The sequence below is a fragment of the Metopolophium dirhodum genome, chromosome 2 (assembly GCF_019925205.1).
Source record: "Metopolophium dirhodum isolate CAU chromosome 2, ASM1992520v1, whole genome shotgun sequence".
NCBI lineage: Eukaryota > Metazoa > Arthropoda > Insecta > Hemiptera > Aphididae > Metopolophium > Metopolophium dirhodum.
In genome coordinates this window covers 35,401,974-35,422,253 of record NC_083561.1, presented here as the reverse complement: position 1 = coordinate 35,422,253, position 20,280 = coordinate 35,401,974, and the positions used below count along the sequence as shown (strand labels likewise).

The 20,280-nt window shown below is 27.9% G+C and overlaps 1 protein-coding gene across 2 annotated transcripts; it reads left to right on the top strand.

The window, feature by feature from the left end:
* Positions 1-1,720: 1,720 nt before the first annotated feature.
* LOC132939116 (galactokinase-like) lies at positions 1,721-19,719 on the top strand. Of its 2 annotated transcripts, XM_061006141.1 has the most exons (10): positions 1,787-1,878; positions 6,044-6,094; positions 6,823-7,000; positions 13,007-13,202; positions 15,965-16,094; positions 16,158-16,283; positions 16,654-16,835; positions 16,925-17,081; positions 19,174-19,294; positions 19,398-19,719. In XM_061006141.1, the coding sequence occupies exons 3-10, from the start codon at positions 6,830-6,832 to the stop codon at positions 19,509-19,511; spliced, it is 1,197 nt and encodes a 398-aa protein (XP_060862124.1). In that variant the 5' UTR covers positions 1,787-1,878; positions 6,044-6,094; positions 6,823-6,829; the 3' UTR covers positions 19,512-19,719. The 2 variants fall into 2 exon arrangements, with proteins under 2 accessions (XP_060862123.1, XP_060862124.1); XM_061006140.1 differs by lacking the exon at positions 6,044-6,094 and having other exon boundaries at positions 1,721-1,878.
* The last annotated feature ends 561 nt before the right edge of the window (positions 19,720-20,280 follow it).

Genomic DNA, 20,280 nt, shown 5'->3' with positions numbered 1-20,280 from the left:
TTCAAGTATCTATTTATTTATCTATTTAAACTTTATGACGCTGTGTTCATACTTCCTCGTGAGTCGTGATGTGGACATTAAATAAAGGACATTTTGGGACGTACTCAGGAAACTTCCTATTGTACATTTATACTGTACTATACGACCCAACGTCTACGACATATATTATTATGTATTTATGTATACTGTACTACTGTATACGCTTATACGCAGAGGTTAAAGTGGGACAACATTTCAGAGGGGACTAATGTCTCCATATAGTTTTAAGCGTTCCATATATAATTTTATGTTTAATGTCTAATGTATAAAATCCTAATTTGTTAAAGGGGACGCTTTTTAACCGCCGTCCGAGGTAGGGGAGCTGAGTCCTCCTGCGTCCCCCCCCCCCACTTTAACCACTGCTTATACGCAAATCAACCCGATACCTGGGTATATCATGTTTATTATTAAATACTTATACGGTCAGTTCTTGAATTGTGAGGGGCCACTGGATCAGGGGGACAGAGCGTCGGAGCTCCTCTCTATTTTATTTATAATTTGAGGGCCCATGTGGCTAATTATTACCATTAGAACGGGAGAGGGGGATAGTAGACTGGGTACGTTGGTTTTTACAAAATATTTATTTTGAACTTAGGTAGGTACATTTAGTACATAATTAATTATTACATTTTTATTTTAAATCTATTGACTATTATTCTGTATAACGGCTAGAAAATATATTAATATTACTAATTGAAATGTAATATGTATTTTATTATATTATATTTTATTCATGAATCCAATTAATTTTAATAGGTACATTTCGAAAAAAATATTGAAATGTACATTGTACATAAAGTAAAATAAAAAAAAATTAAGGTTATTGTAATTGTAGGTACGTTGAGTTAAATGAATGGTAATCCAGTTAATAATAAAATTTGTAAAAATTAGACAATTTCTAATATTTCTAATAATTTTAATATTTAATGTTAAAATTCATCGTCCAATTTTTCATGTTATTAATACTCCGTATTATACTTATTCACGTTTTTGAGCCCGTATAACAGATGTGACTCGGTACATTTATCAGGTAAATTCCAATAATTGAAATTGAAAGTGAGCAGTATAGATTACCTTTACATGTCAATATGTTATGCCATTTCCTGGCGCAGATTACCAAAATTAATGTTTTAGATGTGGCGCTTACCTACCATAATATTGGCGAAATACCATCTCCCTTATAAAACAGGTATATTATAGTCAAAGGTAAAATAGCCAATAGGTACGGTATTTATTGAGAATCTCAGCACCCCCGTGCGATATTTTGGGTCTAGTCGCGCCCACGGGTCACGACTGCAGCAGCAGCAGGAGCAGCATTAAAATAACAATAACGATAACGATAATAATAAAAATAATAATAAAAATAATAATAATAATAATAATAATAATAATAATTAATAATTATATTGTTTGCGATACGCGCATACTACGGCGGCAGGGCGCGGGCGGCACCGTCAGTGGTGTGTGGGGCAATACGAGCGGAACACGATATCATAATAACAATAGAGTTATAGTGTAGTATCCGCCGTATCCAATATAATATAAAATTATATACATTATTTTTTTACCATTATCAGCGTGTGACGAGAGTGCGCACGTTGTGTATGTGTAGTGTGTGTCTGCGTGTAGGAGTAGGGGAACGTGCAGGCCAGTCTAATAAAACCACGCGAGCGCGCTTGTGTGTGTGTGTGTGTGTGTGTGTGCGTGTGCGTGTGCGCTTTTTTTTCCCGTTTTATCGTAAGGTACTTCTATCACGGTTTTTAGTCTGGTTTGCCCGCCCGTCCGAGCAGTTATCGACGGTGTTGGTGTTTCGATTGACCGCCGCGCACAACGAAAAAAGTACGTAAACAATACATTTTTTATAATATTCCTTAATAATAATATTATGTAATTATTACTAATATTATTTGTTGTCTTCTACTCCACCCACCGCACAATGCGAACGATATATAAACCGAACATTTAATATTATTAGCGTTAAAAAAAAAAAAAATAGGCACAATTAAATCATTTTTAAGACCTACGCGTTTATAATATACTAATATAATGTTATCTTACCAATGCCTACCTGCTTTATGGGTAAGTAGTATTATAGTCAGTGTTTGGAAACACATTCGAATATTATTTTAACATTATTATGGTGTGACTGTGCAATTAGTATCCGGTACTGAGTAGGTAGGTACCAAATATTATGATATGCGACGACAAAGACGTGAGACCTCGCGACCCGCCGATCCGACGCGTTCGCGGTTATTTATCGTTATCATTATTCAAACAGCTCGCGTGTTGTAATAATATTATGCGAACGCCCGCCGTGGCCGCGCAGTGTTCGCAATTCAAAAATATTTTGTCATTCGGTAATGCATGCGTTTTAGAATTTAAAAAATAAGAAAATAATGCGTCTAGTTTTTGTTCTACAGGTAGGCGCACCAATAACCTGCCTATTTATGATGTGTTCCTACTTGCGCACGCTGTTATTGTAACCGTCTATTTTGAATAGGTAATTCACATGGAAATTTGTGTCCCACATCACGTACCCACCATTGCTTAGGTACATAATAACAATATATGACGTATTAACGTGCATTTGCCTAAGCTCACTGCTTTTGGTGCACAAACAACATTTATGAACAGCGAAACGCAAACGTTGTGCTAAAGCGGTCTCGTTAAATCTCACTAAATTATTAAATTTGACAATGCTCGATAAGTCATTTCAAATGTCATGCTACCGTTCGAAGTAGGTAATTATTTGTATAGAATCTTTACGAAAATGCAATATTGTTCGACCTTTTCAACTCATCACACCAAATACCAATAGGTACATTATTTTAACTTAAAATCGATATAAATATATAATAATGTTACGTGCCTAATTCGGACGTATGACCGTATCTATCGGGAAGCTTGGTCTTGGTGTACCTATTTACTATTTAAAAGATAAACGATTATCGTTCCTCGCGTGACTGATTTACCGTCCACAGAGTTGCTCCGGTGATTAAAAATCAAAATTCGTCTCACTCTTATTAATTTATTATAGTCGATTATTGAATCGTGTACGATCAGTGTTATTATGATATTCAACGATGTACAATAGACAACAGTAGTTAATAGGTACATAACTATAATGTTAACGACTATTTTAATAATGTTAACGATTTGAATATTTGATAATTATCATGTTACGGACGCGCGAAGTTATTAATCAATATTTCAAATGAAGCTATCGTGTTCATTAGTGATTTAAAAATTTCTAAATTCTTGAATACATTTCGGTAAACAGTCCAGTTATTTGTTTTATTGAATAATAACTATATTGTTATTACGTTTTTAATTTATAGTCATTATAATTTACTAGCAACAACATAATATTAATGATGTAACAGACGAAAACATGTGGGTATAATAATTATGACGATGATGTTTTCTCCATTTAAATGTTGTTTTAAAACCACAATAAAAAACTACGTAGGTTAGATACTAATAGGCAGGTACTACATATACCTATTTAATCGTTTGCCAGTTTAATAACACAAATGCCGTACCTTTCTAGTTTCTAAAATTAAAATCGTTACATAATATTATATTATATTATATAGGATAGGTAATAATATGTATTACCTACACTATGTAGTATGTACGATGATTGATAAACATATCGTGTTAGGTATTTATTAATTTATTTTGTTAAATGTTATTTGCAGATGATAGCTATAATTTATGAATTATAATCAGTATCGCCATATGGGTATCACTTTGCGTTTTAGTGGACTCAATAAAACAAAATTCCCGATTCTTTGTACTTATCGTTAAAAAATAACAGCACGCGTGTAAGTAGTTCTCGTATTTATTCGAGATAACCCGATTAGGCAACAGACCTATCACTATATAGGATTATAACTAGGTACTAAGCTTTTAGCGTAATGTATAATATAAATTATAATAAACGTTTGAGATAAGTATGAAAAAGATATTATTTAAATTCGTATAATTATTCTAAACTCAACTACTAAGATTATATAGTAAATTATGTTTTTCATAATTTATAAGTGCCTACTGCCTATGTAGACAATAGTCATATACTCCTATTATAATATGATAATTATAATATATAGTTATGTAATTGAAATCGATATCACATAATAATATGTGTATTGCGTTTACCATGTATCCATGGTATAGATTAATGAACATACTAATTTAAGGCGGGTTTCTACTATACACGTTTACCGTGTACACGAAAAATGTTCAGCTTTGTCCAACAGGCGACAACACGGTATCGTGGTTAATCGTGTGGTAACTTAACTTAACCAATCAATCACCAATCACAGCAAATGATTTGTATGCACGTACACGCGTACGTGTATATGGTGGAAACCCGCCTTTATAAAGGCTAATCGAACCATATTTTATACCGATGAGTTAGAAGAGCTGTTAAACTTGAAAACCAATTTTGCTTAACTATAGATAAAAAAATACTTAAAATGGTCTTATTATGTTTTTAGGGCTCAAATGCTGGAATTAGACTGGTTATTCTTGTGGTTGGCTTATATAAATATTTATAGGTACATTGTGGGTATAATTATTCTAATAATTATCCAAATAATATTCTGCTTAGGAGTACGAAATTAAAAATGTGTATTGTATTCAAAAAAGTATTATTTAGGTATAGTATACATTAGTATAGTATACATTAGGTATAACTATAAAAAAATTATAATATAAATATTGTACAAAAAAAAATTGTTTTTTGTAACGACTTAATAATGTAAAATAAATATTTTCAAACATATTAAAAACTTTGGAAATAATGAATGTTACACGATAATAATAACCTGCAGAGTGCTGCAGGTACATAAATACTATGAATATTATGCATGTAGTAATTAAAGGGGCCAATAATTGTCACATAAATTTGAACGAATAATGTTAAGAGAAAAATCGTCACTACTGGTGTTTACCTATATACTAACGTTAATACATTTTTAACCTTGATAAATTTTTGGTGTTGTAAAATGTACAATGTAAATCACCACTTGCTTATAAGTTATATTTAACAGTTACCACTTAAGAAAATAACCGATAAAATATTACCTCATCAAGCTACCATTTATAGATACAAATTCGTGTGTATAGAAGTGCAACATATTTGGAACCATTTTATAGCCAAATCAAAACAATTTGTAACACCGGCAATCAGTTAGGTCAGGCCTGGGCCTCCCAGGTTAGGTAAAAAACACTGAGAAATTATTTATTATTTTTTAAACAAAATTTCAAAGGACCAAAGAGTTCATTTTTAAGTATATAATGTTATTGTTTTAAATAAATTTGTAAGTAGTAAAACAATTATAATATTATTATTATAATTTTTTTTATTAACTTCTAGCATTAGACCCTTATATATTTATAGCATCACTATTTAATGATTTCATTTTTTTGTTGTTAAGGCCTTAAGGAATCTCTACGACAAAACCTCCTTTAGGGCATAAGGCCATCACATTAATTTATGCTTCACTACTGCTTACAATACTAGATTGCTTGGAATTTAAAAGATTACCCATATTAAATTAAAAAAAAAACTGTTTTTTTAAAAATGTTACGACCGATAAAATGATTTCAAACGTTTCTGTTTGTAAAATATTCTATATCTATCTATAAGTGAACCTATATAGTACATTTTAATAGTTTGATATATACCTATATAATTGACTGCGTATATTTTTGCCGATATTTATCATCATTATATTATCGTATCATATAATTATATATCGAAACAATATTATTATGTATTTCCTTGAAATAAATAATTTAATCTCACTCTAATAAAATTATAAAAACAATGTATCAGAATGAAACTTAATAAAAAAAAAAGCACGACAAATATCCATAGTTCACTTAAGTTGAATTATGATTATGTTGGCTAATGAATATATACTATAAAATTATAATTCAATGCACTTAAACATTTTAAACAAAATATATACCTATATATTTTTTTTAATGACAGGTATTTACGAGTTGCGCCGGAGGTATCACATCAAATCAATTTCTTAAGAGGGTATGATACCAATAATTTGTCGTCTTTATTTATCATAAACCACATTTTATGTTCCACTACTAATCAATATGCAATACGCATAAATAAATTGACCTATTTCTAAGTTTAAAGATTATTGAATTGCGTGGGTTTTTCAATCAAGTTTTAGTGAAAATGTATGTTACTAAAAAAAGATCTTTTGCATGTAAAGTGAATATTTTCATTTGTTATTACTTATTACTATCGTTACGTATTGGCTTCAATTTTTAAAATATGTATAGGTACACTTATCTAGTTTTAAAACGAATATATCGAAGAAAACCCTGATGTCTAAATGCACATAATGTTATAGTATTTTACTTTAAAATATGGCAAATTGTCGTATCCTCTTCACACATACCACGTAGTACGCACATATACATAATATACAACTATTAGCTCAGATTTTATAAATATAAATTAAATAAAAACTTTTTTTAATACCTTTTCTCGACGTTCATTAGTCATTACTAACCTTTATGACTTCTTAATGTGACTGGTCAAAATAATTTTTGGATATTTATTAAAAATGTAATACAATTAATAATTATATTACTAATTATTAATTAGCAATAACTAGGAATGAATTAAAACATAAGTTGTACACAATTTGTATGCCTACCTAATACATACTCTATTTTTTTTTTATTGAATACCTATATCAGAATTGAGTATTGACCATCTAATTATTGTTTGTTTTTATGATTTAGATTCAAAATGTCAATAATAAAAACAGAAACAACCGAAGCACTAATAGAAAGAGGGTTTGCATTTTTCGCAAAACATTTTCCAAATAGTGAAAAACCTGATAAATTGGGCATTGGACCTGGACGAGTAAATTTAATTGGAGAACACACAGATTATAATGACGGGTTCGTGTTACCCATGGTGAGTAAATCATTTATGATTTATATATTTTTATATATTATTTTATATAAAATTAAGAAGTTCAATAATATTCAAGCAATTACATAAAATACTAGAGATTGATTTAAAACTTAAAAAGTTGTAGAAAATGTATGTAATAAGAATATTGAATAAACGAACAAAACATTTTTACACTTGAGTATACTCAATACTCGTAAACACGAGTACACGCGTTTTAATTTTTGATAGTCAAATTTTTAATATTTTTATTTTCTTAGAATGGCAGATTAACTATAATAGTTAATATATTATATTAAGTCAATTTTAGTTGTTTTCAATATACTTGTTTTAGATTTAAATGCCTATTAGTTGTATTCATAAGAGGACACATCCGCATGTGTTGTCACCGTCTTACAATTTACAAATGTACAATATAACAAAAACTGTTTTGCCTGGGACAATTTTACTCCAACTGTATTTTAAGTAGAATTACTAAAATTACACAACGCATAGGGAAGAACTTTATCTGTGTCGTAGTCTTTTTATAATTTGGATAACATAAATACATATAAAGTTATCAGTTTGAGAATATTAAGTTTTTGTTTTTTTCATTTAATTATTAAACATAATAAATTGGCTAGTGCTATCAAAAAAATGAAAAAACTACGACACAGATAAAGTTCTTCCCTATGCGTTGTGGAATTTAGGTATTTTACTATAAATACAGTCATGCAGAGGGAGGAGTAAAATGTATTGTTCCGCTCAATTTTTCGTCTATATTGTACATTAATTTTATAAGTCATCTTTGACCCGTACGCCTGTACACCTGAATGATGAATGCACAAACTTTGTCCGTAGGTACGGATCCTTAATTATTATTTTTTCATTATTTTTATGATTGGTCTATACTCCATGTTACATTTTAATTTCTATTAATACAATTGTTGGGTGTATTAGTTACTTCGTGGGGTTAGGTCTTGGTGGTTGAATTTCTCCTCCCCCCCCCCAAAAAAAAAAATCATTATCAACTCCAATAATAGAAAATAAATTAGAAACAAATATATCAATATAATTCAACCAAATCTTCATACAAAAACCAATTACTAGAAGTCTTTCAAATGGCTCCGATGTAGATGATATTTTTATAACAAATAGACCGAGGTCACCTCACCCAAACATCACAAAAAATGTAATTAGCTTTCTTTTAACTTTAAAGCAAGTTATGTGCATATTAAAATTATACATTACTTATTTAAATTATTTGTTAATTATAATTGTATAATTGTCAAGACAATGTTTTTTTTGAAAATGTTGATGTTGATGTGTCCAAATTTAAGTTTCTGAGACATGATTTAAGGATAATAGCCCTTAAAAATAGTTTTACAAAAATATAAATTATAATTAACTTATTAATCTATAGTTCTATTAAAACTTAATAATATATTAAAAATAATATAATAATGATAAAAATAATAAATAATAATTTTAATTATACCCGGATCATTTTGACATAGTATCAAATGTTAATAGATTAATTACCGGCTATAGTTTATTTTAATATCATTATATATAGCCGTCAGCCACCATATCTTTCATACATATTACTCATAGACCTATTATCCTTAATATAAATAAAGTTAAATTACAAAAAAACTACTCGACATTTTCTAAAAACTCATTGCTTTATTGATTTACAGGAAAAAACAGCGATTCCTATTTGTTAACATAAAAATTCCAAAAATCAGAGTTCGAATAAATTCATTATTAAAGGAAAAATGGGGGGGGGGGGGGGGGTGAGCAATGCTTAGTGTATGTATATCGCCCTGTATTGGTTTAGCTGAGAAATATAGGTGTCACTGCAAAAGTATTTATTCACACGTGGGTTTCAATCGCTTTAAATGTATCATGTATGGATTGGTATATATTTGCTTACACGGTCGTTCACAATTTTTTGTAGGCACCTACTTACATCGTTTTTAAATCATACAAAATGTATGTAAAATTCTCACATTTTATTACTGTCAGTATAGTCGTACCTACCTGTGTATACCGTAATAATGCCCATTCTCATTCATTATTCATTCTTAAAGTTCGTATTTTTTTGCACTTTCTATCGTATATAATGTATATTCGTATTCACCATGAATAATTAATGAAAAGTATCATGACCAATATAAACTTGGTTAAAGTAATCGTGCATTTATTGGAAGCTTACTTTTTAGTTTATTATTTATTTGTTGTAATTAAAGAGCGTATATACCTGAACTTACCATATGTGTATTATACGGGTTATATAGCTATTTATTGTGTGTATGAATTATTACTATTCATTTTTTTTCCATCAGTACCTATAGGCTATATTGTATTAAATAATGATTTCTAAAATATTTATCAAACCAACTTAAATTTCCAAATACATTTCCGTAATACACTTTTTAATGTCCATTGACGTAACTAATTGTATTTTGTATGGTTTTCTAATAATCAAATTTTTTTCGTCCAAGTAGATATTATATATTACTTTTTAATAAGGTTTTATTCATATTTTACACAAAAATTAAACTATATTTCAATGCACGTACTTAACTATTTTAAAATAATACTTTATAGTTTATACGCATATTATAATATGATATAAGATCAACATACATCAACATTCATCAATATATATATTCGAGACGATTGTAGGTGCACGACATTAACAATTTACAGATATTTACTGATAAATTTCATTTAAATTATTAATAAAATATATGCAATCATAAAAACTAAATCGATGTAGGTACAGCTAATAATATTACTAATTAATATTATATTTATATTTAATTAATTTTCGTCAAAAAAAATATTTTATCTACTTTGATGTTTTTCAACATAAATATTAGTGATTAATAAAAATACTATATCATATTATTGGTAATTGTGAAAAATACAGTTATAAATTAAATTGTATTAAATTAATAAATAATCATGTACTGCATTAATTTACCTTAAGTTGTTTTTAAAATAGGTAATATGTATCGTTAGTCGTAACCATAGCAGTGGTACAACATATACATACAATATTATTAGTATGTACTTACTAATTAGGTTGCCCTATCTTAGTCTTTTAACCGATGACATGATTGGATTAAATAATGTATTATTATTTAAAGTGCATTATCATTTATCGTAAATTAACTTATTTTTTTACTTTTGCAATGTAGATGATACATCATTGAGTATTATATTTACAACACACGCACGAATATATAAGTATATATTATATATCATATGCTATTAATTTTATTAACATTGAATAACTTTGAGTAAATTGTTCTAACCTAACCTTAAGCACTTCCTTAATCACTTAATCAGAAGTTTAGTTAGGCTTTAGTTAAAAACACTCAATTATTTATAGAAAACCTTTCACCCCGATAACTTGTGTATATATTTTGTACAGTACAACTACTTCAATAAGCAATGATACAAATCACAAAAATATAGTTGTTTTTGGTTTTTTTTTCTTATTGTTGAATTATTATAGTGCAATAACTAAATTTATTTGTAAATAATTATTTTAATGTGTCATAACAAATAAATTAAAACTTAGTGAATGCAACAAAATAAAATGATTTTAATTCTAATTAATTACTAATTACTAGTTAACTAATTTAAATATTAAGATATCTTAAATTAAAATAATGTTATTTTCAGAATAATTAAAAATATCATATAAGTATACAGAATAATTCACAAAGCACGCTGGCTAACCCCCATTTTTTTCTTTTAGTAATGAAATTATTCAAATCCTGATTTTCGGAATTTTTATGTTTAAAGACCATATTATAAATAGGTACTTAGATTTGTATGTAATTTAAGGATTATCCTGTATCGATACAAATATGTGTACCATAAGAACACCTTTTTTTACTGAAAATTGATAAGCAGATTATTTATTTTTGTAATGTTAATGCACATAAATCACTTAATTCCTAAGTTATTAAACTTTATGAACTGATTTGAAAATAACAGTAATCAATAGTTGAATTAGCATTTCATATATAGTATATTAAAAAGGAACTATATAGACTGATTAGTATTTATCTATTTGGTAAATGATTTAAAACCGGGGATGGAAAACGGTTTGAAAAAAATGTTATTAAACAAAAAAAAAACAAAAAACGAAAACAATTAATAAACAAAAGACAACTGTAAGACGATAACGAAAAATCCCAAAAACAGAAAAAATATAATATCGAAATCAAAAACGAAAATAAATTGTAGTATTATACCTACCACGTAAAAAAAATAAAAAATACTTCTGCTATCGAAAAATTTATAATTCTGATAACTAATAATTAATGTTGACAATAAATTTTTGTTTTATCAGTGATTATCTTTATTTTGTATTTACTATTTATTATTTTTGTTTCAATGGGTAAGAGCAAAATTTTTTATTTTGTTCCTTAGATGTATTTTATATTTTTATTTTGTATACAATTGAATGTTCAGGATTGTTTTTATTATTTAGTTATTAACTCTAGAAATCTTAAATAGTGTTTCGCTAATCGCTTTACGTCTTTACGTTTATAGTCTTTACCGATGCACTTTTAAAATTTAAAAACATTTTAACTTGAAAATTTGAATTTTTGAATTTTCATATAAATTACAATTTTGGTTTAAAATTTAAATATTAAGAATAATTAATTTTAACTTTTAAGTGCATTTCTGTATTGTTTGCTACTGTTATAACTTTTAAGTTATAAGAATATGTATATATATATTATATATATATAAATTTATCAAAAACCTTATACAAAAACGAAATTTTTAAAACAAAAACGAAAATGAAAAACGTTTTCCATCCCTGTTTAAAGCCATTATTATAAGTATTATTATCTATAGTATATAAAGTCAGCACCTCATAAATTACTCGTTCTAATTTCGATTTAAATACTTCAAATTTTTGAAGAAAAAATTAGCTGCTTCACAGTTTATAGCAAAAAAGTTCGTATCGTTACAGGACGCTCCTTATAAAATGTCGAACTCTCAACGTATAAAAATCAAAGTAGATATGTGAAAATTACCAACTGTAATAGGTTTACCAACTGTAATTGATACTCGTTACTAGTGTAATGATTCTTTGATTTTTATCAATAGAGTGAAATATAATGAACGTATACTCGTATATAGATGCAGATAAGCTGATAACTAAAATGTTGAAAGTTCCACATTAATGAGAAAACTCTAACTCTATTGAACATGTTAACAGTTAGCAGCTAACACCTAATTATGTATAGTTTTAATATATTCTCATAATAACAGTAATAACACACGATTTAAACATGCTTTTAGCAAGTACCTTAATGTTTTTTTTACATTTTATTTTTGTAAGTATTGAATATTGACTGCGTTTAAAATGCTGACCACTTGTTTACTTTACCTTTCTTCATTTTTCGAATTAAAAAAGTATATTTTTAAAGTATATTTTTAAAGTAGATGTTGATAAAAACGTTGGCCTCTATATTTATATAAATAATTTATTTAGAATGCTTACAAAAAAAAGTATGTATGTGCATGGCGAAAAAAAATGGTAACAGGAATAATAAATATTGTATCATATATTATTATTTATGTTGCTGAGTGTCCGCGCTCTGTTTTATGACTTTTGAACTACTACCTATACCTACATACTATATTCCATTATTAAACCATCCGGAAACTAGTCTATAAACGTCGCCGGACGAAGGAAATAAACTTGATTACAGTCATTATAATATAAACCTATTATATTGTAACGGTTTTAATTGAAAATTCCTTTTAATACCTACCTACCTATATAACATACTACCCGCCGCTTTCATTTCAATTTGTTGATATACTCGTCACTCGTGAATTTGGTGTTGTCTGGAAATACTTGCATTCACAACATAAATGTTTTTTCTTGCTCATATGTAAATTAAGTATGAGTTTATGAAATCGTTTTCACGATTTATTGTGCAATCGTGTAGTATTTATTATATTGTATTTATATTCATTTTATAGGCATTACCCATGGTGACAATAGTGTTGGGACGAGCCAACAATAGTGACAATTGTCGCGTAGTTACTGCATGTAACGATTTCGAGGAAACCGAGGACTCGAATAAAACCGAATTTAAAATTCCTAGCGTCAAACCGCTGTACGTGGGCACACCTAAATGGGCCAACTACGTCAAAGGAGTGATCGCATGCTTCCAAAGTGCGTACCCATAGGCACGTACTGTTTATTTGAATAAGTATAATACGTTGTTTAATTAGTTTGGTCATTTACAAACAATGCGTCGATGATAGATAAATTAGAGACCATTATAGACTAAACAGTATACTGTATTCACGCGTTATTTTGTGAATTTCCTCTAAAAATTTATAGTTATGCACAAAATATTATATACTGATGGCATTTGCTAGTATATGATATAATATATTAAAACGTTTACTGCATACAGACAAATATTATATTGACAAAACGTATTGAACTTAATAATATAGTACCTACCTACGTAATTGTTCCTTATCAGCACATTTTTCATTGTGGCAAAATTACAGCTTTTGCAGTGATTGACCTATAATACAACTATAGGTATTGCCTTTACAATCTTAAAAAAAAATTGAAATTGTCCATGTTATATAGTCAAATAGAGAAATTACACAGTCTCTGACCAAAATATAAACCTTCACGCTTGTCACTAGAGAAGTAAAAAAACTTAAATAAATAATTTATTTTTATGTTGAAGTAAAACGACTATAACAAGTCTATACTTTCAACTTTCAAATGTTAAAATATAACTATATAAATTAATAGATTAGCCATGTATTTAACATGTTTCTAATTATCTTATAAAATCGTGTACTTATATATAAGTATATAACTGCCAATTGGCAAACGAAGTTGATTCTAAAAAGTTATAAAAAAAATCTACATATTTTTGACGCATAAATTGACTGTCAGAGACAAATTCCGGAAAAAAAACCAAAGTGATAATATAATCAGAGAATTAGCATTATCAAAAAATATAATATACAATCTATATGCTGTGTTATCAATATTATAAAAATTATGTATAAATTAATTATACACAGTGGTTAAAGTGGGAAAAATGTTGAGGAGGGATCAACCTACCAAAAATTGAGGAGCGTTCCCAAATTCTTTCAAAGTCTATATCTAACAAAACATTTTAAAGAAACCCACTACCAACTAGGTATAATTTGTTTCTTTCACACACCTTTGTAATTTGTTCATAACAAGTTTATGTTAATAGTATGTAAAATCAAATTTTCTCCCAGGGAAAATGATTTAAAACATATAATGCCTGCTAAGTAAAAAATAAATTGAAATTCATTGCCTAAAATGTGTAAAAAAATAATTTTAATTTTAAACATTTCATTAAAAAAAACAAATAAAAAATAATTTATAGCAAATATAACTATTCATATTCTTTCAGTTTAATAATGTATTTAAATTTATTATAATAAATATTATATCACATAGGTATAGGTAACCTTTTACCTTTATTAATAAATTACTAAAATTTAGTAGTGTCCCCCCGGACTTAAATTAAAGGGGACGCACAATCTTACCATAAATAAGAAGGGGGACTCCGTCCCCCTCCATCCACCCACGACCCACTTTAACCACTGATTATACATTTAAATATTATACAGTTAATATTTAATTATATATTGATTTTATCTAATTTCAAATCTGGGCAAGTCACTTTTTCAACTAGTTAAAGTTAAGTTACTTTAATATAAAAAGTAAATAAGTTAGTTACTGAAATTTACCAAATTAGAGTAGAAGCTAGAAATTATTTTTTTTAAGTTTAAAATATAAATTTAACAAACCATTTTTTTTTAATTTAATGCATTATATAAATTAATTATTAAGTAGGTGGGTAATAACTTTCTAACTTAACTTTAACTTTATTTATTCATATATTTTAACCTAACCTATAATAATATTGATAACACGACAGCAAAATGCTGATATTATATTCATATTTTTATTTTTTATATTATATCTATTTAAATTACTTTAGATTCATTTTTATTATAACTTTTATTTTATATACTAAGCATTTTAACAATTTTACCAACATTTTAAGCTTCATAAGTGATTACTATATTATCTAAATACAATTATTATACTAAAATTATATATATATTTTTATAATTATACAAATATTATTATTATTAAGCAACAGTAATAGAATAAAGGAAAAGATAAATCGCAAAAATGTTGAGTACATTATCATTTTGGTTTTTTTTTTCGTTGGTTTTTTATTCCGTGGTTTTTTTTCCTTGGTTTTTTCCATATACCGTCAGAGACTCATAGGTTGGTTTGACACGGTAAATTTTAATTTTTGAATGGAGTATAATTATTGCCATTAAAAAATGTATTTAACGTGCAGTGAAGGAACAATTACATACTACTGCAGTATGACGTAGGAACGAAACGCATGCACCATTTAGTAATGCGCTTGCTCAAATTCTGATTTTAGGAATATTTAAGTATACTTTAATCGATTTTTTATATTCCAATGAAGGAGTGTCAAATTATAAATGTTAATAGACTAATATAGCAATTACTATTATTTATTTTAAAATTATTATAGACTATTATCCACATAACATGCAGAATGCAGATTGATAATTAAAAATGTCCTCTTTTGAATTTTGATTTATAAACATCAACATTTTATAAAAATCATCTGTTTAACTCAGTATTTACAGCAATAAAATGGTAGTTCTCAATTCTCATTTAGAAGTTTGTTTCATCATAGGATGCTAAATAAATGACATAAATAAATCTAAATAGGTACTTAAAAATATATAGTCTTTTAAAAATTCCAATAATCAGAATTCAAATAAATGCATAATTAATGGAATATTTGAGGAAAAAACTGAGCAAGCTTGGTGACTCACCAAGAACCAGTATATTAATAAAACTATTCTTCTGTATAGGTATAATAGTAGGTTTTGATGCCGTAATTCTATCCAGTGTGCCCTTGGGTGGTGGACTGTCCAGCAGTGCTTCCCTGGAAGTAGCTACTTATTCATTCATCGAAGCTATTACCGGAAATAAAACAATTCAGTAATGAAAACTGTGTTTGCATTTCTCGTACGGCGTAAAAAAACCGTTAATTACATTTTTCAGATTAGTACAAAAAGCCAAGGCATGCCAAAATGCAGAGCATATGTTCGCTGGAGTTCCTTGCGGGATAATGGATCAATTTATTTCTGTAATGGGAATAGAAGGTCATGCTCTACTCATAGACTGCAAGTATGTTTATTATATTATAATTATGTATCTCTTAGTGCAACGTTACTATTGTCGTTTGGACTGAGGCCAATTTTTTTTTTTTTTTTTGATGGGATGATTAAAATGTTTCATTCAATAAGGACGTAAAAGGACGTAGGATGACTTCTACGTAAAGACGTATACAAAAAGTTTATTATTCCTGTTACACGTGACATTCATAACGTTTCGTTATTTTGAAAGCAATATTAATCTTATTGTGATTATGCAGGATCGATTTTTATCTTATTTATTATAAAACTTATCTTTTAATTTCTTTAAAAAATTAGTTAACGTTTTGTTTGTTTTAACTTTTGCTTTTAGTTTATTAATTTTCTTCTAATTTTTTATATAGATCATTACAATACGAACCCGTTCCAATGACTGAATCCAATTACGTATTTTTAATAACTAATTCCAATATTCATCATGAGCTATCCAGTAGCCAGTACCAACTGAGAAGATATCAATGCGAAGAAGCAAGCGATTTGTTGAATGTTCAAAGTCTCAGGTCGGCAACCATGGAAAGCTTGAACAGTAAATTCAACAGTTTAATACGATAATAATATTATATAAACATAAAATACTTCTTAGGTTGTTAATTTTTTTTTACACTGATTAAACAGAAGTACGCTTAAATGGGAAGATTAATGAAATAATATATAAACGAGCTAGACACGTAATTACAGAAATTGAACGAACCAAAACCGCTGCTGATGTATTGAAACGCGGCGATTACAAAACGTTTGGTGAACTCATGAACGCTAGTCATAACTCTCTAAGGTAATTTGATATTTATTTTTTTACGTGTTCACCGCAATTTTGTATTATTTTTTTCAAGGTTTTAATTGTTTTGATTAATATGTACTAGTGATACTAATAGTGATAGACGATAGAATAGCCTACTTATATTATATCACATATTAGCTACCTACATAGTAATTTGTCAATTATAACGAAAAATACAATGATATAGATAAGTGTTTCTTAAACCCTGGGTTCAACGGAGATCACTTCAGTGTTCCGCTAATTGTCACTAAAATTAAAATTTAGAAGTCCTGTTTGTCTTTTACCTAAATGTTTTTTGAATTAAATACTGCAGTATTCACATTATTATTATAAGAAATCATTTTTATTTTTATTTTAACGTATTTTTGGATTAAATACAGTATACACATTATTAATAATAATTAATAATTATATATTAATTTATTATAATTTTTATTGCAAATAATCCATACATAAAATAACCCATTGAAACTATTGAAACAAAGTAATGGTTATAATTGTCGAGCCGTAATTAGCTGTATTGTCTTACTTTTTTTTGAAAGCTAATTAAAAATATCTAAAAAACTAAAAAAAAAGTGGCGGTTCCACGATAAAAGTAGACATAAAAAAGTTTAAGAAACGCTAATATAGATTATAAATATTATGTATATAGTATTATAAATAATATGTATATAGAACGTATACAAAATGAAAGCATGAACATTGTAAAAATACATTAGGTATTCAGATGTTTTTGTAAAAAAAGAAAAACTAAGTAGGTACTAGGTACCCACTATCATACTTCATAACTCGCTTTTGCATGTAATATAAAAAAACCAAGTTACTTTTCAGTGTTTATAATAAAAGGGAGTAAGGTTAAACTTAACACTTAAAACGTGGGTTTTTTCTAAAATAATTAGCGCCATGATGGATAATATTATTATCATGATACTATATTACTATATTATGTTTCTACATTCCATGTTTCATATTATTTTTTATTAATTTAAGTTTACGTCTTGGTAACTTTACTGGAGCAATATCATAATTAATAATTAATATCAATATCATTATTCTAATTTCATTATTAATTAAATGTCGGTTGTTTTATTATTCTGTTAACCGCGGACCTATTTGCAGATTTTATTTTTATCGTTACGGTTTAATAGTTTGTTGTTACATATCGGCACGCAAGGTCATGCGCAAAGAAAATACAATGACACTCGTGTACATTATATTTTATTAAAAATATTTTTACCTCAATGTTACAGTTTTTGCAAGTATTTTATATTCTGGAATTGGAACGGTCTATTTTTTGTGATCGATTGTGTTCAGTATTTACTTTTATTATTCAAATAAAATAAATAATTTAAGGTTCGTTGAAAAATACATTGCTATAGCCTATTATAGGTACTTTCATTGTTGTAACACATTCATCGTAATTTTCCTATTCATACATCGATAATAACTACTATAACTTATAAGTACCTACTATTGATTTTAAATGTGTGTTAATCATAAGTGTATGAATTATTTCTCATGTTGACTGCGCTTATAGTATTCACTTAAATTTAAAAAAAACTTATATCAAATATTATAGCAACGATAGCTATTCAGAACTCGGATACTTCCCACTTATACAGTTACACCTAAGTAATAAATATTATAAAGTGTTGTTGAAAAGTAAAACTACAATAATTGTGTATCATCCTGACCTATAGACTAAAGTTCAAAAATTGTATCATTGTTACTAAGAAAATATAGGATTTTTGAAACTAATAAAAACAAAACAACGTCATAATATTGCAATATGTTTTGCAATATTCTAAGTGCTGGATCGTGTTGATAAATGAGAATATTTGTATCAAACAAATGTAATAAATCACATCGTCGGTACCTACAACTGGCCACTGCTGCACTATTATTTATTAGTTCAATAATAATGTTATCAACAAAATCTTCGTAACTATCATAAAACACTACGCCTATGCCTACCTTTGTGCCTTTTAATATAAATACGATTCATTTTTAAACCATCATAGTACACGTTGTATTATCTTGTACTCGCCTTCTAGTATAATTACTGTCATTATTTACTCATTTGCAGGGACGATTTCGAAGTGTCCTGTCCGGAGTTGGATCAGTTGGTAGAATTGGCCAGAAAAGTGCCAGGTGTCCTTGGGTCTCGTATGACCGGAGGAGGTTTCGGTGGGTGCACAGTCACACTGGTTAGTGCCGCAGAACTGCAATTATATATGAAATTACGAGTGTCCGCGCTGTGTAATTATAACATTACTATTAATATTTTTTCGTTGTTTCGTGCTTTTCCAGGTGGACCGAACTGCCGTCAACACGGTCGTTAGTACCATTAGTTCGGAATACAAAGGAAGCCCGAAGTTCTATACAGTCTCGCCGTCGTGCGGGGCGAAAATTGTCAAATTATAGTACACATATAGTTTATTAGTCATCGCCGTGTGGTACCTGTACCGCGGTATTGAATAATACAACTGCTCATGATGTATTTAGTTGTGTACATTTATTATGAATTTTTTTTATGTATAGACGTGTTTTTTTATGATTTACATAAATAAGAACTATATGCATATATAATATATATTTTAATATAGTAGTAAAAATGTTTTTAGTTACAATATACGCTTAGAGAAAAATATTTTACACCCAAAACTAAAAATTGCGATCCTGCAAACAATTTTATTATTATAATAATGGTATAATCTACTGGATATGTACCTATTGGAGGTTTGTTATACTGTGGCAGTGTGGTAAGTAACCACGATACATAGATATAAAATATTTATCATCATCTCTCAATTTTTTTGCATTTATAAAGGGTACTTATGTAATTCGAATTATATATTTTTTTCTTGGTAGCTCATCATCACAATGCCTCCTAAAACTATATACCGACGAATAGATTGTTGGCTTTCGTGCGGCCTGTTAATTGTTACCTACTATGGTGTTATTCACAATTAAATCCGTTTATTATAAAATATATTCGATAAATTATAGTTTATACTATCAATGCCAATATATATATGCCACAATGAATTTAGTAGCATTTTAGTTGGTCTCGTAGAATATACTTATAGCCTATAGGTACCTATACCTATTTATTACCGGTGGTAGGTATGCATTTTTCACATGTGCGTTCTTTTGTGCTATTTCCGCTTGTTTTCGTTATATTTACCCCCTG